This window comes from Budorcas taxicolor, chromosome 19 (assembly GCF_023091745.1).
Source record: "Budorcas taxicolor isolate Tak-1 chromosome 19, Takin1.1, whole genome shotgun sequence".
Lineage (NCBI taxonomy): Eukaryota > Metazoa > Chordata > Mammalia > Artiodactyla > Bovidae > Budorcas > Budorcas taxicolor.
Window position 1 is genome coordinate 11,793,409 of NC_068928.1, and position 25,048 is coordinate 11,818,456.

The 25,048-nt window shown below is 39.9% G+C and overlaps 1 protein-coding gene across 7 annotated transcripts in view; it reads right to left on the reverse strand.

The window, feature by feature from the left end:
- The window catches only part of BCAS3 (BCAS3 microtubule associated cell migration factor), a 586,221-nt gene that overhangs the window by 194,006 nt on the left and 367,167 nt on the right, over positions 1 to 25,048 (reverse strand). Inside the window, exon 24 of one of the 7 annotated variants that reach the window (XM_052658885.1) lies at positions 4,833 to 4,953. The exons of the other annotated variants lie outside the window; for them this stretch is intronic. Within the exon in view, the coding sequence (XP_052514845.1) occupies positions 4,940 to 4,953 (14 nt within the window). The 3' untranslated portion in view covers positions 4,833 to 4,939. Of the gene's footprint in view, positions 1 to 4,832; positions 4,954 to 25,048 lie in introns of those variants that run through there. 7 annotated transcript variants of the gene reach the window in all.

Consider the following 25,048-nt stretch of genomic DNA (forward strand, 5'->3'; position numbering starts at 1 on the left):
TGTCATAACATATGTACATATCTATGAAACCATCACCACAAATGAGATAATGACTGTGTCCATCCCTGCAAAAGGCTTTCTCAGATGACAGTCTACTCACTTCATCTGACCTCCATATCGGAAACTGTTCACTGGCCTTCTATTACCATGGATTTGTGAGCATTTCCTACAATTTTATATAAATGAAACCAAATAATATGTATTTTTTTGGTCAGATTCCATTGACATTTGGAGATCTATCCATGTTATTGCAAATTCATTTTTATTGCTGAGTAGTATCCAGTTTCATGGATAAATACCGATTTATTTATAGATTTGTAGATGAACATTTAAGTTGTTTTCAATTCTTAGCTACTACAAATATGGCTGTTATTGAATTCTGATATATGATAAAATTAAGAAACTGCTGAACTGCTTTCCAAAGTGTTTGTAAAATTCTGTACGTTCAGCAATGGTATATGAGGGCTTCAATTGCTCTATGTCCTTGCCAAGATAAGGACAATATTTTGGTCAATATTAGACAATCTGATAAGTACGTAGTAGTGTCTCAAATATAGTTAAGAGTTTTTATATATTCACATAATCTGGACATCAGCCTTTTATCAGCTGTGTAAATTGAAAATATTTTCCCCCAATGTGTGGCATCCCATTAACAGTATCAGTAGAAGAACAGATGTTCTAGACTTTGATGAAGTCTGCTTTGTCAATTTTTCTTTTATGTGATCATACTTTTGTTATGAAAACTAAGAAACTATAGTTTTTCTTTAATAGACTATACTTTTGTTATCAAAGCAAAGAATCTATAGCTTTTTCTTAATGGACCATACTTTTGTTATCAAAGATTTTTAAGAAAAAATTGATTTCTCTATTTTTTGTTATTGTTGTTTTTATTATTTCCACTTTGATCCTTATCCTAGTGGAAGGTAAGAGCTGAAGTCGCTGATCTGAAGCCTTTCCTCACTAGGTATTTAGTGCTATAACTTTTCTTCTAAGCACTCTGTTAAAGCATTCATCCCACAAACTTTGATATGTTGTGTGTTAATTTTTACTCCATTCAAAATAACTTTTAAACATTTCTTCTTAAAACTATGACTTATTTAGAAGTGTTCATTTTCAAATATTTGGGGATTGTTTTCAAATATCTCATGGTATTGATTTCTAATGTAATTGCACTGTGGTCAGAGAACAAACTGTATGATTCGAATCTTTTAACTTTATTGAGGCTTCTTTTATGGCCCAGAATATGAATCATCATAGTAAATATTTTATGTACATTTTTTAAAAAGGTGGTTCTGCTGTTGGTGGTGTTTTTTTTTTTTAATAAATGTCTATAAGATTAAGTTGTTATTAGTGTTATTCAAGTCTTCTATATCCTTGCCAATTCCTTGTCTTTTATTATTGAGAGAGGGATTAGGAAATCTTCAACTATAATTGTATGTTTGCCTAATTCTGCTTGTAGTCAGCTTTATTTCATATGGTTTGAAACTATAATCAGACACATCAGTTCAGTTCAGTTCAGTTCAGTTCAGTTGCTCAGATATGTCTGACTCTTTGCGACCCCATGAATCGCAGCACGCCAGGCCTCCCTGTCCATCACCATCTCCTGGAGTTCACTCAGACTCACGTCCATCGAGTCAGTGATGCCATCCAGCCATCTCATCCTCGGTCGTCCCCTTCTCCTCCTGCCCCCGATCCCTCCCAGCATCAGAGTGTTTTCCAATGAGTCAACTCTTTGCATGAGGTGGCCAAAGTACTGGAGTTTCAGCTTTAGCATCATTCCTTCCAAAGAAATCCCAGGGTTGATCTCCTTCAGAATGGACTGGTTGGATCTCCTTGCAGTCCAAGGGACTCTCAAGAGTCTTCTCCAACACCACAGTTCAAAAGCATCAATTCTTTGGCACTCAGCCTTCTTCATAGTCCAACTATCACATCCATACACGACCATAGGAAAAACCATAGCCTTGACTAGACGGACCTTAGTCAGCAAAGTAATGTCTCTGCTTTTGAATATGCTATCTAGGTTGGTCATAACTTTTCTTCCAAAGAGTAAGCGTCTTTTAATTTCATGGCTGCAATCACCATCTGCAGTGATTTTGGAGCCCAAAAAATAAAGTCTGACACTGTTTCCACTGTTTCTCCATCTATTTCCCATGGAGTGATGAGACCGGATGCCATGATCTTCGTTTTCTGAATGTTGAGCTTTAAGCCAACTTTTCACTCTCCTCTTTTACTTTCATTAAGAGGCTTTTTAGTTCCTCTTCACTTTCTGCCATAAGCGTGGTGTAGACCTTTAGAATGGATATGTCCTCTTTAGGAATTAATACCCTTAATGCTATGAATGTCCCCTTATTTTACAATAATATTTTTCTGAGGTCTGTTTTGTCTATTAATATAACAGTTCCTGCTTTCTTCAGTTTTCACTGGTATATTATTTCCATCCTTTACTTTTATCCTATTGTATCTTTAATTGGGTTTCTTGTAGACAAACTATGGTTGAATCTTCCCCTTTGATCCAATCTGACAATTTCTGTCTAATTTTAATTGGGTCTTTTGGCCATTTATATTTAATATGACTTTCGGAATGTTGGATTTAAATCCACCATGATGTTGTATATTTACTATTTGTCTATATGTTTTTTTTCAGGGGTGGTTCCTTATTCTCCCCTTGACTTCTTTCAGAGTAACTGAGTATTTTTAGGGTCCCATTCTATCTAAGTTGTTATTAGCTATATAAGTTGTAATTTTAGTGGTGGATTTAGCATATGTTTTTAACTCATCCTTAAAGATTACCTTGAAGGAATATCATACCACTTCACGTACAGTATAAAAACCTTATAACTTTTTAACACTGCCTTAAAGTAATTTAATTATGATGTGCCTCATGTCATGCTTTTAAGTTCTGTTAGGCAAAACTGCAATAGTTTAGGAGAAATTTTGCCTCACTGCAGAGGAAAAAACTTTCTGTGTATTATCCCCATTTCCCTATAGATTATGAGATTTTCCACTCTTACTGCTGGAAACAGAGGACTCCCAGTCCTCTGAGAGCACTGGCGAATGCTCACTCTAACCCTTATAAGGTGTTCCTTCCTGGGCCTCGGGTACTTTCTCGTGTGCTGGTCAGCACTCAGCTGAAGGCTTACAGGATGTCCTCTGCAGATCTTTAGAGCCAGATATCTGTACAGCTCTCTGTTCTCTAGTACTGAGCTCCTGTGAATACAAGTTTCTTGGCCTCCCCCAAACTCCCAGCTTCATCTTTTCCACTGAGAAAGACTGCTGTGCTCCATGCGGATTCCCCCTCCCTTGTTACAATGTGTCCTGGTCATGAGCCAGCACAACGGTAGGACTCACTTCATTCGTTCGGCATCTCTCAGGGTAACTGCCTGATACCCAATACCTCGAAAACCACTGTATCATACAACTGTCTACCTTATTTTTTTTCAGGTGGAAGGATATGTCTGATACATGCATTTACTGCAAGCCTTGTAAAATTCCATGTACAGTGTATCCAACTAATGTTTAGAAAACGAATGCCAATTATTTCACCTTTATGAAAATCAACTGAGAGAAATTGAACAAAATCTACTTTAAACTAAATTAGTAAAAAATGATCCATGTCCACAAAACTCCAATTCATGATCTTATCACCAACATCAATTTCTGCCTCTCAGATGGTCTTTAACATCTACATAACAAATGAAAAAATATACTGATTTTTCTGATTTTGTGTTTATTTATGAAGATTGGTGTTAAGATTTTCTAAAGTATACTGAGGAATCCTTAACTAAAAGAATCCTCTCACAGCAGCTGCAAAACCCCAAACTAAGTCATTACACTTCTGTGTAAAGGACTGGACACATGTTATCTTCATTCTAGACTTCATACACACACAAATCTGTTAAGTTTAAAATGATTTACTATTTTGCTTCAAGTAAAACACTTTAAAAGTCATTTAAAAACAGGCTTATTAGCAATATAAGGCACTGTATAAACACAGGAATGAAACCGGGTGTTTGAATTGTTGAACAGACACATTTCTTGTTTATGAGATCTTAAAATTACCAGGAAAAATATTCCAATTTTAAATAATGTGTTAGATCAAAGCACAATAAGAATCCCTTATATTGCTCCTTAAAATAGATCATGGTTTCAGATGCTTAAGAAAAGAACAGGCTCCTGCCTAATGTGCCCATGGATGGGAGCATATTTATCCACACTAGTATCTTGAGAGGTGAGATTTTTCTGTTTGTGGGCACTAAGAAACTAGGCAAAATGACCAGAAATCAGCTTTCACTACTCTGGATCTTTCAACATCCTAGGACATTACTGATGCGAACCTAAGTCTTTGCAAAACCATACTATATTGTAACTAGAATATAAGGTATGAGCAGTAGTATTTACAGTGACTATAAGCCCTCAAAAGAAGTTAATGAACTGAGGCTGACCTTGATCACTGACTCAGATCCTGTAGCACAGGGCAGTACCTGCTCCCTCTCCCACATTGGCCAACCTCTGCTGCAACAGTAATCAATTTGCCGTCTTGATCTCTCAAGCATATCATACATTTTTTGATCCATCATTAAGCCTCAAACTTGTGGCCTAATTAAATTACTGAGGAAAGACACTTTGGAATTCTAGACTTTGGCAGGAGAAAAAGCAGAGATAAATATTTGAGTAAGGTGAGAAAATTATTACCTAATCTCCATGGGGTTATTTATATTCAAAGTCACTGTTCAAAATAAAATTTTATTTGACTGCATTTTTTAAACATAAAACTATGTCCAACCATTTACAGCATGGTAATTAAAATGCCAAACATAAAACAAAGGAGAAGGAAGAAAGAGAAAAGGCTCAAGGGACAAGACAGCTCCACATGACAGGTGTAAACAGATATGGAGGTGGTGTCTAAGGGTCATCAAGGTGATCTTCCAGAGTGTAGAAGTTACATGGGAGAAACTGCGGAAGGACAGAAAAAAGCTTAGAGTTAGAGAAATGAAAGGAAGGCACAGAGAGATAGATCAGAAAAAAGAAAAGTCAAGCTTGGTCTTCCAAATAAAATAACCTAACAATGAATTTTGTCAATAGGCATATAAATTTCAGTTGTTTCCAATGAATGATAAAAACCAATGGGGAAATCAAATTACTTCTAGAATTAAGAGACAGGCAGTGTCATGTTATAACAGAGAGGAAAGAAAACAAACCTATAGTTGGTGCAAAGATCACAAAGTACGTTTTAGCAGCAAGGTAAAACCCCAAGCAGAAGTGGCCACGATGGTGAAAAACAGATATGGGGAACAGAGATGAGATAAAGGAACAGAGAAGAGTAAAGGAAAATAGCAACTAATTGTAAAAACACTAAAAAACAGAAAACAAACCATAGCCACTTCCCTTTACATGGAATGCCCGTCCAAATACTGCTATTATGTTCAAACACACCCCCTACAAGAAAGCCTATGAGGATGATGTTAGTCACTCAGTGATGTCCAACTCTTTGTGACCCCATGGACTGTAGCCTGCCAGGCTCACCTGTCCATGAATTTCTCCAGGCAAGAATACTGGGTTGTTCCCTTCTCCAGGGAATCTTCCACATCCAGGGATCGAAACTGGGTCACTGCAGGCAGATTCTTTACCATCTGAGCCACCAGGGAAAGACTAGTTCTCATAAACCCAATTTCTCCCTCCACCACTGGGCACCCACAGCATTATATTCATCGAAGGCTCTTCTGTGGCACTTACTTAAGTTTAGCTCATAGTCCAGTTAACAACACATATTTCTATCCCAGTAGACTGTAAAGTTAAGGATCATTTTTCATAGTATCTAGTATCTCTTGTCCAGGACACAGAAGACTGCTGGATTTGCTGTGGGTTTAGTTGCTACGTTGTCTGACTCTTTTGTGACCCCATGGACTGTAGCCTGCCAGGCTCCTCTGTCCATGGGAATTTCCCAGGCAACAATACTGGAGTGGGCTGCCATTTCCTCCTCCAGGGGATCTTCCCGACCCCGGGACTGAACCTGCGTCTTCTGCATTAGCAAGCGAGTCCTTTACCACTGAGCCAACCGGGAAGCCCAGAGTGCTGGGCAGATACCCACTGAATCATGTCAGAAACTTAAAAATACTGATGATGAGGTCTCATTTCTCTCTCAAAAATTCAACTGATTACAAGTCTGGGAGAGAGGGTAGTTTTGGCAAGAGACTGGCCATGAAAAGATCTGAATTTGAAGTCCAGATATGACAATATTGTGCTGTATAAATTTATGCCTGTATATTAATCTTGCTGAGTTCTAGCTTCTCTTAAGGTGGCAGGATTACACATTCTAAGATTATGATTCTCTCTTCCCTGAACTCAAAGCATTTACTATCTGTACATTAATTTTGCAATTGATCATAAAATGCCTTGTGGTATTTTGTCATCTTTTAAGTAATTCAAATGCATTTATGTCTCATCTTTCCCAACCATAGCTCCTTGAATTGAGAAAGGCACACAGTTTTCTCGTCTCTCACATTTCTAAGAACAGAAAGACACAGAGAGCATTCGATAAATACCAGCCTATTTCATACAATGAATTTCTATTTCATAGAATGAATCGATTCTTTAAGAAAATGCTCAGAGGGCTGTCACCTAGTGTTTGGAGGCTCTGTCGCAAGTTGCCTTTTTAACTAACTGGAAGGAATTCGGAAGAAAGACTGACGAAGCCATCAGTTACAGGAGCTTCTTTATAGGACAAAAATATGCCAGGAAGCAATTCAAGGCTTTTTGCTTGTTGTTGTTGTTCAGTCGCACAGTCGTGCCCGACTCTTTGCGACGCCACGGACTGCAGCACACCAGGCCTTCCTGTCCCTCACCATCTCCCAAAGTTTGCCCAAGTTCATGTCCACCGCATTGGTGATGCCATCTAGCCATAACCCGCCAAAAGAAGCTACTGCTGCTGCTGCTAAGTCACTTCAGTCGTGTCCAACTCTGTGTGACCCCGTAGACGGCAGCCCACCAGGCTCCCCTATCCCTGGGATTCTCCAGGCAAGAACACTGGAGTGGGTTGCCATTTCCTTCTCCAATGCATGAAAGTGAAAAGTGAAAGTGAAGTCGCTCAGCCGTGTCTGACTCTTCGCGACCCCATGGACTGCAGCCTACCAGGCTCCTCCGTCCATGGGATTTTCCAGGCAGGAGTACTGGAGTGGGGTGCCATTGCCTTCTCCCAAAAGAAGCTACTAGCAAAGGTGTTTTGTTTTGCAAGGATGAAAAGGAACTGGGCAAGGGGCATCTCCCCTAACTAGCAGACACCAGGGAAAGACTTACCAAGAAACCTGGTTTCCTTTGTTCATTGATAAGTCCAAGCAGCAATTATCTACTTTAGCAATGATCACTACCATCACAAAGAATTAGGCTGTGTGCCATGGTGGCAGTGTCTGGATTTACAGGACCTTACTTTGACTCCAGCTCTAGTACTTGGTAACTGTGCTGATATTAATTAACATCTCTAAGTCTCATTTTGCTCATCTATAAAATATAAAATAACAACTCCTTCCTGAGTCCATTCAAGAATCGAGAAGCAACATGGCTGGAACTAGGAATGACCACACTAAGTGAAGCAAGTCAGAAAGATAAAGACAAATACCTTATGATATCACTTATATGCGGTATCTTAAAAAATGATACAAATGAACTTATTCACAAAACAGAAACAGGCTCACAGACACAGAAAACAAACTTATGGTTACCAAAGGGGAAAGAGGGGAAGGGATCAATTAGGAATTGGGGATTAACAGACACACTACTATATATAAAACAGATAAACAAGCACCTATATGACAGCACAGGGAAGTATTATAATAACCTATAACGGAAAAGAATCTGAAAAAAATTAGATATATATGTATATGAATAACTGAATCACCTTGCTATACATCACTGCACGTCAACTACAATTTTAAAAAAAAGAATAAAAGAAAGAATCAAGAAAATCTAAGTATATGTGTGTGTGTTTAGTCGTTTGCTGCTGCTAAGCTGCTGCTAAGTCGCTTCAGTCGTGTCCGACTCTGTGTGACCCCATAGACGGCAGCCCACCAGGCTCCCCCATCCCTGGGATCCTCTAGGCAAGAACACTGGAGTGGGTTGCCATTTCCTTCTCCAGTGCCTGAAAGTGAAAAGTGAAAGGGAAGTCGCTCAGTCGTGTCCGACTCTTCGCAATCCCATGGACTGCAGCCCACTAGGCTCCTCCATCCATGGGATTTTCCAGGCAAGAGTACTGGAGTGGGGTGCCATCGCCTTCTCTGGCTTAGTTGCTTAGTCATGTCCAATTCTTTCTGACCCTATGGACATTAGCTCACCAGGCTCTTCTGTCTGTGGAATTTGCTAGGCAAGAATACTGGAGTGGGTAGCCATTTCCTACTCCAGGGGATCTTCCTGACCCAGGGATTAAACCCATGTTTCCTGCATCTATCTACAGGTGGATTCTCTGCCACTGTGCCACCTGGGAAGCCCATATATATAAAGCAGATAACTAATAACAACCTACTGTGTAGCAAAGGGAGCTCTACTCAGTAGTCTGCAACGACCTATATGGGGTAAGATGCTTAAAAAGAGAGGATATATGTAAAACTAATTCACGTTGCTACACATCTGAAACTAACGCAATTCTGTAGATGAACTATATCCCAATAAAAATTATTTTTGAAAAGGAAATGTAAGCTATGTAAGTGAAGAGTCCTCTAGAACTTAGAATGGTTTTTATAAAAGCAGGCCACGAATGCCCTCTGAGTGCTTGACACTCTTAAAGTAGGTGTGGTCAAGCTAAACCATGGTGGGCAGCAAGGTTCCTATATTCTAGACAGCATCTGGGTGCAAACGTAGGTTTACCATAATTCCTTTGGATCCTGGGACTCCCTCTGAGAGAAAAGTCTTAGCACTCTGGGCCCTAACAAGGCTTCCTTTGGAATGTACCGGATAATTGAAGAAACTAAGAGATAAGGGTACTGAAATGAGTTAGACTCGAACAGGTAGAAACTGTCACTGCGTGTGCTGTCCCAGCAGGCCCCTCAGCACTCTGCTTCCTGGACGACACCTAGATGGAGAACCACCTAGGGTTCAGTATCCTTCAGTCTGAATGTCCCTGTGGGGTCTGTCTGGTTCAGCCTTCTCACAACAGACCAGCAGAGTGGTCTAACCAGGACATTCCATGCTGGGGTTAAGAGAACATTCTTACCCATGAAGAGGTATCATAGCTATCATATCCTATCAGTAAGATACTAGCTTATAAGGACCTAGAAAATTATGAGCCAAGTTTAATATAAAAACTACTTCAGACATAATTTAACATTTCTTTGCTGGCTAAGAAGACAGTTCAGTGTCTTGCCACTGCTGCATACTCTATGCATGATTCCATGGTACTGTGAGTGCTCGCTTTCTCTCAAGGGTTTTCTAAGTTTTCCAGTATCAACGTTTCCATCACCCCCGCCACCCCACAAACTTATCATTGATTTCAGCGACTAACTGAAATAGGATTGCTTCGATTAAGTCTTTGGCTTACTTGAGTTTTATTTCTCTGACTCCTGGATAAATGGAATATGACCACTCCTTAAGCTATATTCCAGAAAGACTCTGGGACGAAAACTTTAAATCAGGAAAGAGGACTTCCCTGGTGGTCCAGTGTTTAAGAACCTGCTTGCCAATGAAAGCAGGGGACACAGGTTCAATCCCTGGTATGGGAAGGCTCCACATGCGGCAGAACAGTGAAGCCCCTGCACCACAACTACTAAAGCCTGTGCATTCCAGAGCCTGGGCTCTGCAACGACGAGAAGCCCACCACTGTGCCTAGAGTGCAGCCCCTGCAGCAAAAAGACCCAGTGCAGCAAGAAATAATAATAGATTTTAATCAAGTTTCTAAATTAAAATAATGAACTACTAAAGAATTTGAGTGACTCTGCACTGGAACAATGTACTGTCGTTATTCCTTCAAACATAAAATATCTTAGGGTCAAGTGTTAAAAGAAACTATCCCGATTCTTGAGAGCTGAGAAACGCTGACCCTCTACATTTTAGCGTAGAAGAAATGTCCTGTTCAATAATATTTATCATCTGTATTGCACTGTTTCGCTCTTAATAGATACACCATCATCTACTCTGGTGGCAAACACATTCTAAGTATTCACTACTGGACCACACAAAAGGTGTTCAACCAAAATCTGTTCAATGTGACTAAAACGTTGCCCTGACCTTTCACAAAGTAAGACCAAACTTACGGACCTATTTTACAACCTGAACAATATATATATGTATATAATTTTTTTAAGGAAAAAATCAGAATACCGTGTTGATCCTCTTGAATGTCTCAAATAATAAGACCTTAAGCATGTAACTAATTCCCTCTTCTCTCTCACAGTCCATCAGGGGTGGCTCCTCTGCCTTGGCTAGAGAGCCAGTTCCTCCCCCAAGGAGGGCACTAAGGGAATCAGTTTCAGAGAAAGAAGTGTAGCCCTAAACTGGTTTACTTATTATTTTTGTTTTCAACAACAAAAAGCTGAAAACTGCAAAATGCTATCAGAGAAGTCTGCTGAAATAAATGCAGAGTCCAAAAAAATCAGTGAACCATACCAATAAGGTTTATTACTGGGATCATCTTGGTCTTGCTGCTGTATAACAGACTGTAGCATGTAGCATGGAAAAAGGCAGTGAGGGATTCTCTCAGGACATCTCCAAATAAAATATGCTGTGTATATCTGTCCTGTCCCTGGACCCATGTAACAGGAGAAAATTTTCTTTCTGGGGAGGCAAATACATTTGAAACCTCTCTCTGTTGGGAATTCAAAAAAAAACACCCGGGTGTTAGGAACACTTCCACAATTCTATCACAAGCCCTCCCTCCAGAATGACTCTCACTTACTCCCATCCCATAGAGAATCAAAATCTTCCTGAACCATACATATTCCTGTAAGAGCGGCAGCTCTATACACATAGCAGTCACTGTCAAGTTTATTTACCCAAGATATTTTCCGAAGAGAGGTCTTCAATTTTTACTTAAGAAAAAAACACTGCAGGACCAGATACATACATATCATTTGGGGGAGTAAAACCATCTACATACCGACCAAATTTTATATTCAATGAACCAAATCAACAATCAGCCTGTAAATGTAAATCAGCTCTACATTTATCTGGCTATTAAGCACAAATTTAGGATTTCTTAGTAGAAGGAATCCAATTTAGCTATGGCATTAAATGTGTGCTTTTTTTCCTTTCTGAGAGGGAGTAATATAATTGAATTCTGTCCATCATAGCAGATCAGGGCTGCTCATCTTTGTCCAGCCATCGTGTCTGTGAAGGCCAGAGAAAGCAGTAGTGATACTCTTCCAGTACAAACTACTAGTTAAATATCAGCTGAGGAGAATGAGTTCAACCAACCAAACAGCAACTCAGGCACCATGAAACTGGATTTGCGGAGGCTGGTGTGTGTGTGTTTTGCGGGGGAAGGGACAGATGACTACCCTCAACCAGCAACCACCCTTGCCCTTGGCTGACATCACCTTTCCAGATGGCTAGCTTAACCACTGCCAGATTGTTTAAAATAAATACATTGTCTGTATTTCCACCCTAAAATGTGTACGCTGAGGTGCAGAAGGCAAGAAAAGAAAAAGTCACTGATAAAATCACGTGATCGATCAAATATCGCTTAAACCCACAGGCACGTTTGGTGGCACTGTCTCTGTCTTGTAAAGTATTGAAAAGCCCTGGGCTCTGGGATAATGATAAAAGAACAACTGCTTTAAATTAAATGCAACAAGAAGCCTTGTAACACGACCAAAATCCATCCCAGGTTTTTCCTAAATTCCAAAGGCACCAAACTCTTTACCAGTATTTGATAAGAAATGCTTAACACTTTTCTTTTCATATATTTCCTGTAATTACACATTTGTAACAAAATGTGGATTTACTTGGCAGCCAAACCAAAGTGTTTCATATTGCTTTTCGATTGCAACCCTTGCTGCTGAAATACAGTATACTAAAAACGAAATAACTTTTCTATTTTAATGTGGTTATAAGCTTCCTGCTAGGCAGCAACCTAATTGAGACTTTTGATGTTCATTTTTTTTTTTAAAGACATGCTATCCTTCATCATCTACAGAGTGTTTTAACTACAGATCTCTTGCAGTCTTCCCAAAGTTGACACAGGGGAGGGGGAGGGTGTGGGAGGAGGAAGGCCACTTTATCAAAGTCATTGGAAATACAAGGTATTAATTATGTTAAATGAAGAAATATGGGCATTTGGTTACTTTTGTGGGTCAGAAATATTTTAATCTGACGCTGCCAGCCAGCTGCCTTTCCCTGAACACCCCTCTACATTTCTACCAGTTGCAGATACATCAAAGCTCCAAAAAGTGAGGAAAGCAGCCACCAGTAGGGCCTTTCCCCATCCCCCAACCAAGGTCACAGTTTTAGCTGGAGAGACAGCAGCACTATCCACTACAATCAGTAACAAGGCCATGATCTTTTTTACATTTTGGAAGTATGTATAGATGTTAGAAAAATTGGTACACCCTTAGCCAAAAGCAGGAAAAAATAAAAAAGCCTCGGTGAATGGAAAATAAAACTTCTGTGATATTTAGAAAAGAAAACAAATGGTGTTCTCGATTGCTCCCAGTCAAAGCAGAGCTGGCTCACACAGATGCAGCTGACTTCTAAGCTTTGCTAAGTCGGCCAAGCACACGGTCCAGAAGCAGAGTTATAGGGAGGGGAAACAGAGCTGTCGGCCCCCGATGCCTGAACGCACTTTATTAAAGCGACGCGTGGAAACTTTGGATAGGAACAATCAAGGAAACGAACAGCAATTACGTAAATGCCACATATTTCCTGTATGACCAGAGCAGGGACTTCTACAAGGTCACCTAGTAACATCTGAAAAAAATCCACTCTGCGTACTTCATAAAGGTTTTCTGATCAAGAAATCAAATCATATGTTAAGAAGTCAGATCACTATAACACGCAATAATTGTGCAAGACAGAACAAACACAAACAACAACTCTACTTTAGACCATAAAAAACAAACTTTCAGTGATCTGTACTTTCCTGCACTTCATGTCTGATTCTAGTAGCATATAAGCATTTTGGGCAAAGGTATTTATAGATGATCCACTGTCAATAAATATTTTATTTGAATCATAACTACCGCATTTGTTCTTCTTTGACTTCAACTGCAGAAAATTCTCAAAGGAATCAATTTGACTGTGGGCACTAATTTACACAAACAAATCCTTTGCATGTAATATACAGGCACACAGAACTTTTCTGTCCTAGGATTGGGTTTTGAGAGCCTGTATGATAGAATTTTTTAAAGATAAGAATAAATCAAAATAAAACACGACTATACCATGTTTGTCTTGAACCTTACACTACATTACAGGTAGAGAGCGGGGGCGTCTTTTCGGTAAAAATACGACAAACAAAACAGATAACTAAACCCAGGAGACTCAAGTGAAAAGACAAAGACCCTCCCTTTCCCTGACTCTGAAAAGAAACGGATGAAGCCAAGGGCTTTTTCACTATTGTTGACTCATTTCAACCTTATCCAAATGTTTGTGCTTCACTGTAGCCCTCCCACCTCCTTGAAGATGTTAAAAAATGCACAAGATCTCTGTATAAAGATATTCATTATGGAGCTGCCTGGACTTTTGCTAATCTTAATGCAATAAAAATCCACATATCATGAGTCAGGTTTACCAACTAATTTTAAGTCAGGAATAAAGGGAGTTAGAAATACATTCACCAACAATCCAGTTTTCTTCCTCATTTCACATACTACTTCTCGGAATAAAAATGGAGTGATGAGAAATCTCACTTTTCTTGATAGTTCATTGTTGTTGGAGGGGACAACTATCACCACCAAGGAATCTAAAACTAAACCAAACGGCACCTCTCTCAGCTGACGCTGGGTATACCTTCTCTGAAATTAATACAGAGCAGTGTTCAATTTGGAGAATAAGCAGAAGTAGACATATTGATTTTCTGTTTCTATGTGTAATTCTTATTGAGTAATCAAAGGCAAAAAAAAAAAAATCCTAGCTGAGACAGTGAGGACTATAACTCTCTTCTCAGGCTTTAAAGGATAAATTTTACAAATACACGTGGATTCATAAGTTTGTCCTTTAAATGAGAAAAATTATGGACATATATTTGATTTGTTGATGTTATATTGAGTCAAGAAAATATGCAAGCTGGTATATAACTAATTTCTCTCCTTTATACCTGTAAGAAAATAAACACATTTCTGACAGTAGAACATGTGAACTTCGTATCAATTTTCTGAGCTTTTAGCATTTTCATTACTTGGCAACTTGTGCACTTGTTAGCATTTTCTAAACACATAAGACCTTTATTTTACACAAATGTAGTCGGACTAGTCTGGTTTTCCCATTGATGTCTAAATAAAATTCCTTTACAGCAGCTTCCTTACTGCCTCATGTACTGTTCCTCTCTCTCTTTAAAGCAAATACCAGAATCATGCTGTTAGTGCAACTTGAATTTCATTGTTAAGACATGAATGTTGAAATTATTCTAAAGCCTGGATGAAGACAGCCTGATATTTGATGCAATATTAATGCAATTTGCTTCATCTCAACTAAAGATTCAGTACCAAAATTACCAACAATTACAATACGTGAATTCAGTAAAATACTTTTGAAAAAGGTACCAGCCTTGTAGGTCTAACTTGATTTTTCAAAATGACTCAGAGATTTAGCCTAATTACATGAAAGCAGCCGATGTTGGATTAAAACAAATACCAACCACAAAAAGTCATGCACATATTCTAGCACTCTGAAAAATGACCGAAACACTTAAAAAAAAACTTGGCATAAAGGTGCAGGTACTAACATTACAAGAGCTTTGATGGGTCATATAAAGAATAAGAAATCACCTCCCTGATGTTTGAAGGACAAGAAAAGAAATCTTTCCATGTAGAAAAAAATATCTGAGTATAAGCAAAATATCCATGATTAAATAAAATTTTAGGTGAATGAAATTGACTAGCATTTTACAATATTAATGCTAATGGTTCATCACAGTCTTGTTTGCACATTTAACAGCTCCCATTAAAACAAACAGAAAAAAGACGTGTATGCAGGAAGGAGACGGGAAGGGAAAACTAAAGCCATACATGGTAAGGATGGAGATAGAAGAAATATCAAATCAGCCAGAAATATACAATAGCAGTTTCCAATGTTGGGTCAGGAAATAAGGTAGAGAAAAGTTGCAATCTAAAGAGAAAACACTTTTAGGAAATGGCAAAATTAAAACAGAAGTAGATATGTAAAATAGATGAATGAAGACAAGGTCTTCCTGCACCAAGGGAGCTGTTTAGGAGAAACAGTGTCCGTTTGTGGCCAGCGATAATACTTTCCATTCAATAGAGTTTGCAGCTTGCTGATTCATATGATTGCAGGCTGGCGCCCTGCTGGCGAGCCTCTCCACTGAAATTAAATCCACTCTCTTCAGTTATAAATTATAATGCTCTATAAACAACACTCCCATTGGGAATGGGGAGAGAGAGAAAGGGAGGAAGAGAAGGAGAGGGAACAGTGGAAAAAAAAGAGGAAGGGAGGGAGGCAGAGGGAGAAAAAAAAGATGGGAGAGGGAGAGGTTTCTGCATAGTCCACTCACTGTTTAATGTTCTGCTCTTCTGCAACAAACAAGGGGAGTAACTCTTCCCTAGATAGCACTCCTGCTGTAATTCCTCCACTATTTGATGTAGAGCCCAGAGAGGAACGTGGGACAGTAATGTGAGTCTATGAGGAAAAGCACTTAGGAATCAATGAGTATGCAAGAAGAAAACATACAATAGATTTTATACATGGATTTTTCAAATCCATTATTGAACAGATCTTTGGAGTCCCAGGGGACCACCAAAATAAAATAAAATTTCTGATTCTATTTATATAAACTAGGTCTACATATGGCACATCTTTCGATATCCAAATCAATCAGAGATATTCCCTCAAAATGCCCAGGCAAGTAAGGAAACTTAGGAAAGCAAAGACAAAAAGAATGATGCCCAAATGGCCACACACAAGGAGTCCAGGACGAAAAGAAAGTTCAATGATCTGATTACCCACAGCACCCAGAGATGAAACACATTTTTAATGAATATCCATCTCAGAATTCAATGTCAAACTTACAGGAAAGTGATAATTCAATTGTTTAATGTTAAAGAGTCTGTTGGTCATTTTTTTTTTAAGGTGTCTTTGAAAGGAAAAAAAAACAGAAAACATTCAGTTTTGTCAATTAGCTAAATAACTCTTGAAAAGAGTCCATCACAGAGTTGGTTTGAACACATCAGTTTCAGGGCATTAAATTATATCTATATTCTGTGTTTCTTTTGTGCATCAGTCTTGCTTAGCAGTGATTTATGCCCCGAAGTGGGACAGAAACAACTATTGTCATACGCCAATTAGTATTCCAAAGGATCACGTCCACAGGTTATTCATCAACCACAAAAGAACACGGTTCCATATGAGAAAACACCTTTGAAATTTCTTACTAAATGATGAACCTGCACATAAAAATGTCAGGGGAGGTCAGGGCTGGAGGGAATGAGAGAGCGAGGGAGGGAAGAGGTGGGGAGAGAAGCCAGGCTGGTCAAACCTAGGTTTGAATGTGATTTAGGAAAACAGCAAAGCCTGCAAACCCAAGAAGTGTCTTCAGTGAGGAAACTCAAGGCAAACAATCCTCCACAAACCCCAGACGTGCATTTCCGTCTCTCATTTACACAGACCCAATATTACTCCCATTTTTCCTCCCAAAGTAACAAGATGAATGACAACTCCAGCTTCCTACTTTAGTCACAGGGTAGAGAAGGAAAGGAAAGAAGACTGAGATTTCAGTTTTAGGCTTGAAGTAATTATACCAAGCTAAATGCCAAACTCTGGGGAAAAAAGAAAACAAAAAACAAAAACTTTAAAATTGGAACATTGACTCAAATCTTAACCAGAGAATCAGGCTCAGGAACAACTCAGATTTTGCGCACTCTCTCTCTCTCTTTTTTTAAAATGTGTCTAGCTGACTGTCTCTCTCTGTGTCTCTGCTTTTGGTTGTGGTGCATACCAAGTAAATTATTTGCTGATAGGTGAATCTCAGCAAAGGCTTTTTCTTCCTTTGAATGCCTGGTGAGCTTGTTGGGAAAAGTCATTTAAGTCACTTAAAACAATCCCATGAAAAGTAAAACTCAATTCTGAAATAAGAGTATAACTTAGAGCTTAAAAATAAATTAAATAAAGGAAACATTAAAAGATAAATGGAGCAGGATGCTCTGTGGCTGAGGTAATCTGAGTGGAAAGGGAAGAAGGAGGGTTACGTTAATAAATGATTAAAAGGCCTTAACAAGAGCCTATCAGGTTGACCAGCAAAGCATTCTTCGCCTCAGCTCCTCCTCGAGACCACCTTTTTTACATTTGTTCTCAGTGCTGATCAATATGGTTTTCATTTGCTGATTTCCATAATGCCACATGTGATCTGCCAGCCTGACATAATGAAGCTGGAAAGAGCTGAAGTCATTTGAGCATTCTCGCTAGCATGACTGTCGCCAGTTCACCAAATGCCTATTATCTGAAAGCCAGTGTTTTTCTTTTGCTTATTGACAAATACCAGCAGCGTGTGCCCCTAGACAGATGTAAAACCTCAGCACTGGGTGACAAATTTAAATTAAAATTCAAGTTAAATAATACACTTTTTCCTGGAGCTTTTTTTTTTTTTGCCACCACTCAAACTGAAATTTTAAGTTTGATTAAATAGAGAAAAACAAGATGTGTGAATAATCCATTTCTGAACACAAATGCTCATTTCTCTTGATGAAAACAAGGTATCACAAAGAATAAAGCACACATCCTTGATTATGCCACCAAAGCCTCAGGAGATATTTAAATTCAAGTTCTCCTATAGAGATACCAGTTTAATTGACCTACTACTACTTGCCTCTGATAACATTCACAGAAATTCATATCAGATTACGCTTATCAATTTTTTTACTCCCTATTAAAACTTCTTTAATCTATGCTCTAAGGTGGAGAGAGATTTTTATGATATGTAAGTATCTAATGCTTTTTTCTTTTCCATTGTATAGCAAAACTGAGTTTGTTAAGGTCATCTCACATGAGAGAACCATGCAGAGACCTTCCACGATGCCTGAGAGGTCTCATTACAAATTCTGTGTATTGTGCACTGGTCACTTTTCTATATTCAAAAGACAATTTCAAGGAAAACTGCAGACAGGAACACATTTCTGAAATGATTTCTTTTGCCTTTGCAAGCCAGGAAAAAAAAAAAAAAAAGCCAAAGAAACAGTTGCATTCAATCAGAAGAACACTTTAAGTTTACATTTTAAAAATAAAACTATATTTTGAGCCAGTAACTTCATTCACAATAGATTTTATTCCTTTTTATGTTAAACTCATTAAATAATGAATATTCTGGTGATTAACCAATAGTCATGTTTTTGTTCTCAAGAATGTAAAAAACCTGTGGTGGCAGTTTTACACCGAAACTATGAAAACAAAATGATAGAGTTTTGCCAAAAAATCTCCCTGAGTTTTCCCAAAAAGGTGAATGTGTCATGGCTGAGTCAGTGCCCAAAGTTTTATAAATAGTTCTATCTCCAAATATTGCATTTGCTCCCAAGACTCAGCTCAAAAATCTGTGCTTCACTACATGGGTTTTCTTCCTCCCCTTCCTTTCTCCTTCCCTCCCTCCCTTTTTCCCTACCTTCTTTCCTTCCTTCCCACCCTCCCTTCCCTTTTTATACATGCTTATCCAGCAAAAGAGATGGCTGGCTCAAAAGAAAACAAAACAGAAGGCAGGCAGTGTGACAGACATCTTCAGACAAAGGTCCTTCGAGAGAACCACGTGGTCCCAGGGAACCAACACCAAGCTCACTTACTCAGCCCTTGCTTCCGTTCTTTGAAAGAACGGATCTGTTTATTCTCCTTTCTCGTGATTCCTTTATCACCAGCAAAGGGATACTTAAATGATGAGAGCTTTAAACTGGCGAGCTCCAGATCATGGACTGTTCTGAAATGTTTGCTGTTGGTGGTGGTATGTTAATTCCTTTGGAACAAACAGTAGCAGACTCTACCCACAAATGGAAAGATAAGAGTTGAGGCATCACCATGTTACTAAAGAATCTTATAAATGCTACTGAGTTCTGGTATTAAAGTTGATAATGAAGTTAAATAGCAAAGTTTAGCAAAAAAAAAAAAAAAAAAAAGAAAAGCCAGTACAAGGATTCTAAAGGTGCAGAGAATGCATTTCAGGGACCTTTCAGTGGGACTCTGAGATTTCGGGCTTATGGTAAAAGCAAAGGATAAAGAGCACATGGTCTGTCTAAAAGTACCAAGCTACTTTCTCTTATGAACTCCAAATTTAAGAAAATAAGAGCTGTCACATTACAACGGTGGTGGGGCGTGGGGGTGGCGGGCTGGTGAGGTCAGATCTTTTAAGCACATTAAGTCATCTCTTTCCCTATGAGAGTCATAGTAAAAAGTGTAACATAGCAAGAAAACGGAGAGAAAATGTAATTTTGCCTAGACATGAAGCAGGGGGAGGGGTAGGAGTAATATTCTTAAACTCTAGTGGGACTGGCGGCAGACTGCCCTATGGGATATGTAACACTAACATTTTGCTTCGCTTGAACATGGACTCAGTTGCCTTAACTCTAAAATATCAGCCACCAAATCCAATTATGAGAAGTTACACAAGTTACTGTCACATTGAGAGCACTGTGTGAACACTCCCTCAGATGAACCCTCTCCTACCTCATAACATTATGGTAACAACATAGAATAGTTGGGAAAAACTCACAAAAGATGACATCCTATCAGAACAGACTTCTAAAGTGAGGTAATGAGGTAGAGGAGGGGGCATGACAGGGAAGGGCCACTCTTACTTGCAGTAGGAACAGGAAGACAGAGAGAGCTCTACAGACAATTGACACGCAGGGGAGAAAACTATCAAGGCTCTTTTGAGCTCCAGCGAACTCAGGAGGGTTAGAATAACTCTGAGAGTAAGATGACAGAAGAAAAAATTTTTAAAAGGACAAAGGAAAGGCACTATCTCCTGCAATGTCAAGATATCATAAGTAAGAAAATTTAGTAACAGGTGGTTCAGTGATAGAGAAAGCATCTCTGGGAGGCTGTGGATAGCTCCTCTGCTAAAGGTGGGGCAATCCTGTCCTTCACCACCTCGTAGAGGGAGGTGTCCCCACCAAGCTCGAGGGCACCTCTTACCCTCCAAAAGAAAAATGACCAGGAATCTGCAGCCTTAGGATGGATGTTGTTCTTTAGTCGCTAAGTCGTGTCCAACTCTTTCACAACCCCATGGGCTGTAGCCCACCAGGCTCCTCTGTCCATGGGATTTCCCAGGCAAGAATACTGGAGTGGGTTGCCATTTCCTCCTCCAGGGAATCATCTCAACCCAGGAATTGAACACGTGTCTCCTGCATAGGCAGGCAGATTCTTACCACTAAGCCACCAGGAAAGCCCCACAGTATTGGGATACTAGTGGTCTTTAAAAAAAAAAAAACATAATCTCAAGATCTTGCACTCTTAATAAAATGAAACATAAAATTCTGAACTGGATCCCTTGATCCTCTCTTGTATCTCCTCCCAGTTCAAGGAGGGGATAACCTAGTCCGCCCACCTTAGCCTCTCGTTTAGTCGCTGTCGTGTCTGATTCTCTGCCACAGCCTCTGCTTCCTGTCATAATGCTGCTCTCCACAGGCAGGCAGAGGACCCTTGCTCCTCTCGCACTGGGTCACTTTGTGGGGTTGCTGCTTGTCGCATGTCTTATAGAAAGTTTGCTGGGTGTTGTCAGCAACGTTTGCCATGTGTGGGGGAGCGAGATCAGGACAGAAAGCTGTGGTCTACAGCACTGCACCTGCAGTACTTGCAAGAGTGCCTAGAATGGGGCGGTCATTCAAACATGGATGCTAAATGATGGAGAGCTTTGGGAGCAAAGCGAGGATCTGCAGGAGTCCTTAATATGTTTTCTTGTTTGTTTTGTTTTAATAGCAGCGGTAAAATTAAAGAAGTAGGAGAAGCAGGAGCAGCGGCAGGAGCCGGGGTCATCGCAGCCTGCGGGACCAGCTGGAGGCACAGGTGAACTCTAGTTGTCTAGACGCGGCTCTCCGGAAACCTGTGGCTCAGGGCCTTATCAACAGTACAGATTTACTTCCCTTAGATGGGTTCCCAGGGAATGCTGAACTACAAAAGAAGGTTTGAGTGAGGGTGGGAAAACCAAGATCTTGAGTAACGGAAGGATTTATAGTCACATTTAGCACGTGAGAAATGAAACGATGAGGTAAGTACCTTATTAGTAACGCTCGGGTCAGGACCAGGTCAGGATGGGTTAAGACGGAAGGGCCCTGTCAGGAGCCCTGGAAACAGAGTGGATGGTGCAAGGCATTTTGGACGTGGCCTCAGTTTCCTGAGCTCTAAAACAGCAGCCACCAAATCCAATATTAGAAGTTCTACAAAAGCAAATCCAAGTGTAATCAAGAAAGGCCAAGGAACAGGGAGAGCTGAGGAACCTGTCGGTGGAAGGCAGATAAGGAGAGGACCGCAGCATTTTGTCTCGTGATCTTCAGCGAACTCTCTGCTGGGGGCAGAATTTTCGCTTTCTATAGCAGGTTGGGCTCTATCGCACAGCTTGTCCCATGGTTCCCACTTTTCAGTCCACGTGGGTGGTAGTGATTATTTTTAATGTATTCCTCCTTCAATAAGTCATAAAGAAGCTTACCTATTCAAATGACCACAGTAAATGATGAGAAATAGTGCACTGACCCCTAAGCAGCAAAGACCCAGAAGGCAACACTTAAAACACAAACTGCCAAGAGCGACCTGATCGGGTTTCATAAATCAGGCCCTAAAAAGTGGGAATGAGAGCTCCAGTAATTGCAGCCTTCTGTCTGGGAGCATACAGTAAAAATAGCCACAGTAAGCACTCCTCCCAGCCAATCAATAGAGTCCTATTAACCTCCCGGCCAATTACAGGATGATTGGCTAAGCAAACAAAGAATTATTGGCTGTTTAGCTGGGACTTCATTCAGGCCTCTCTCTTCCCCTGTTTCTCATTCTGTTCCTCTCCTCCCCACCCCCTTTCCTGTGAGGAAAAAAACCATCTGCAAACACCTGATATTCATCTAAGTCGCTGCAGTTGTACAGTCTTGTTAAATTGTTACCACCTTTTCCACAAGCAGTTTTGGCAATTAACCTCATGGCCAGGGACTTCAAAGAAAACAACTGTTGAGTTTAACCTCTCTGAGCTACCATAGATTCTTTTATGATTTTTCCTGAAACACTTTCATCCAGAGAGGAAAAAATGCAGACTGATAAAAACGAATGTTTATTTTAATATTTGGTTAATTTATTAAGGAGACGAACGCGCCTCAGACATTTCGCCATAACGTGGTGTGTTCGCTTCTCCCAAGTCTCCACAAAGTGAGGTTTTATTTTAATTTACATTCCCAACACATGTGTGCTTCTCTGCTCGTCCACAAATCCTACATTTGCTGGAATCCAAGGATTTGATACATTTGACCCTCTCTTGCCCCTGTTCACAAATCTCTCATATGTTTCTCCAAACTGTTTAAAAGTTCAGAATGAAAACGGCATGTAAAATTAATGCTAAGAACCAAAGTTGCCATTAAAAATCTATTTTCATTTTATATTTTTACCCTCATAGATACACTTTTTACATTAAAAGCAAGGCTAATCCCCAACTCTCAGGAGAATAAACTACCAGCAATAAAGATCAAAATATATGACTGAACAAGCAATACAATTCTTCTTGAGTAATCTTGTGGCCTAAGTGTTTCAATGCAATTTATGCTATGTAACCAGCTTTTTACAGCTGTATATAATAATAATCATGGGCCTGATCTTACCAGCTGAAGGCAAGTTTGTGGAGGTGTGTTAACTCCTTCAGGCCACAAAGTTCATGTCAGAATTTTAACAAAAGTGCTTGAATATTGCGGAGATCCTGAGAGCGATGGATTCCTCCTCTGTCTCTGGCAAGGTCAGGCCTTGTAAAACTGCCGCTAATACTTCTGCCACTCTGTGAAGCAGAGAACTCTGCAGACGGTTTAGAGTATTCGTGCAGCTTTTCTAGAAGTAGAATGAGGTTGAAATAATAAATCTGCAGCAAGGGTAACTGAGTTTTTGTTTGGAATTTAGTCACCCAATATCTTCATGTTATAATTAACTCCCCCCAAAGCCATACGTCACTGTTCTCTGGAAGATGACGTTCTGCAGTATAAGGCTATAGGATGTGATGGTTTTGTGAAGGGTTTGGCTTTAACCAAACAGTGCTTTTCTGCCAAAACTATCCCCAGCACCATTCTCAAGAATCTAGGGGAGAAAAGAGAGGGCAGAGTAACGCTGTAGTTTTTGGAGTCAGACAGACCCGGGGTAAAACTCTACTTTTGCTGCTTATCGGCTGTGTTGAAAGTAGGCAAATACAACCGATGTCTTGCAGGGATGCTGTGAGGAAACAGTGGAGTTGAGTCTATAATGCACAAGTCACAAACTTTTATTTGGCCCATACTGTTTTAAAAATCAGGAAATATCCATAAAAATGTGAATTTCCTGTCTCTCTTGACTAAATGGAAGGTCTGGCAACTCCAAGCCCACATTTCTGGAACAGCAACATGGAGCAGAGTAGCGACAGAATCTTAAATGCAGGTGATTTGCTATAGATAGCCCCTGCGGCTTAAACCTGGTGGTTGAAGCATCTGAGTTTTTGAACCCTCCATGAATAGCTTAAAACAGAATTTGGAACTGTGTCTGGGACACAATATTTGGTACACAGTAAGTACTCAATAAAAGAACTACTATACCAAATAAAATCCGTTGACTCCAAAATTGTGAGAGGTTTCATAAATATCAGCTGAACATTTTATGGGGTAGAGAAAATATCAAGTCCTAGAAATAATTTTTGAAAACGTTTGTGTTTATTTTTATATATATTTGAAGGTCTTTTTGAAAATGGCATATATATGTACATGTGCTATCTTCAGAACTTTCTAAATATCTCTGCTGACTAAAGCTCCTATAGCATGTATTTTCTCATCATGCTTCTTCTGGAGTTTAGCACTATATGACCCTAGTATTGGTATCTGCATCCCCAACCAACTTGTAAGCTCCTCAAGTATGTATTCCCAAAGCATGTTGAGACTATCAAAATACCTCTAATTCAAGCAATGGCTAGTCTCAAAGAAACAGGTGAGTGCTACTTAAGAAGAATACTTGCTAAGAGGTAGAAGTCTGTTGGGGCTTCCCAGGTGGCTCAGTGGTAAAAGAAGCCACTGGTAGTTCCTGCCAACATAGAAACTACAGGAGGTGCAGGTTTGATCCCTGGGTAGTGAAGATCCCCTGGAGGAGGAAACAGCTACCCACTCCAGTGTTCTTGCCTGGAGAATCCCATGGACAGAGGAGCCTGGTTTGGAACACAACCATCGGGTCACAAAGAGTCAGACACAACCGAGCATGCACGCACATGCAGAAGCCTACTCGACCTTCTTTGATAAAACAAACATCTATAATTAGTGCTGCTGCTGCTGCTAAGTCGCTTCAGTCGTGTCTGACTCTGTGAGACCCCATAGACGGCAGCCCACCAGGCTCCCCCGTCCCTGGGATTCTCCAGGCAAGAACACTGGAGTGGGATGCCATTTCCTTCTCCAATGCATGAAAGTGTAAAGTGAAAATGAAGTCGCTCAGTCGTGTCCGACTCTTAGCGACCCCATGGACTGCAGCCTACCAGGCTCCTCCACCCATGGGATTTCCCAGGCAACCACTAACTGTATGAGGACAAGTGTTTGACATGTTTTTGTTTCTTCAGTACGAGAATGTTCTCTGAAATACTATTTAAGATACCAGTTTGCATAATGAACTTTACTTCTAGACAGTTCACAGGTCAATTTCAATTCCGCATCATCACACATTCCGCATCAGTGGGATCTGAATCAGGAACTTTGACAGTGTTAACACTCTTTCACTGGGTGTAACCATATGAGGGTGG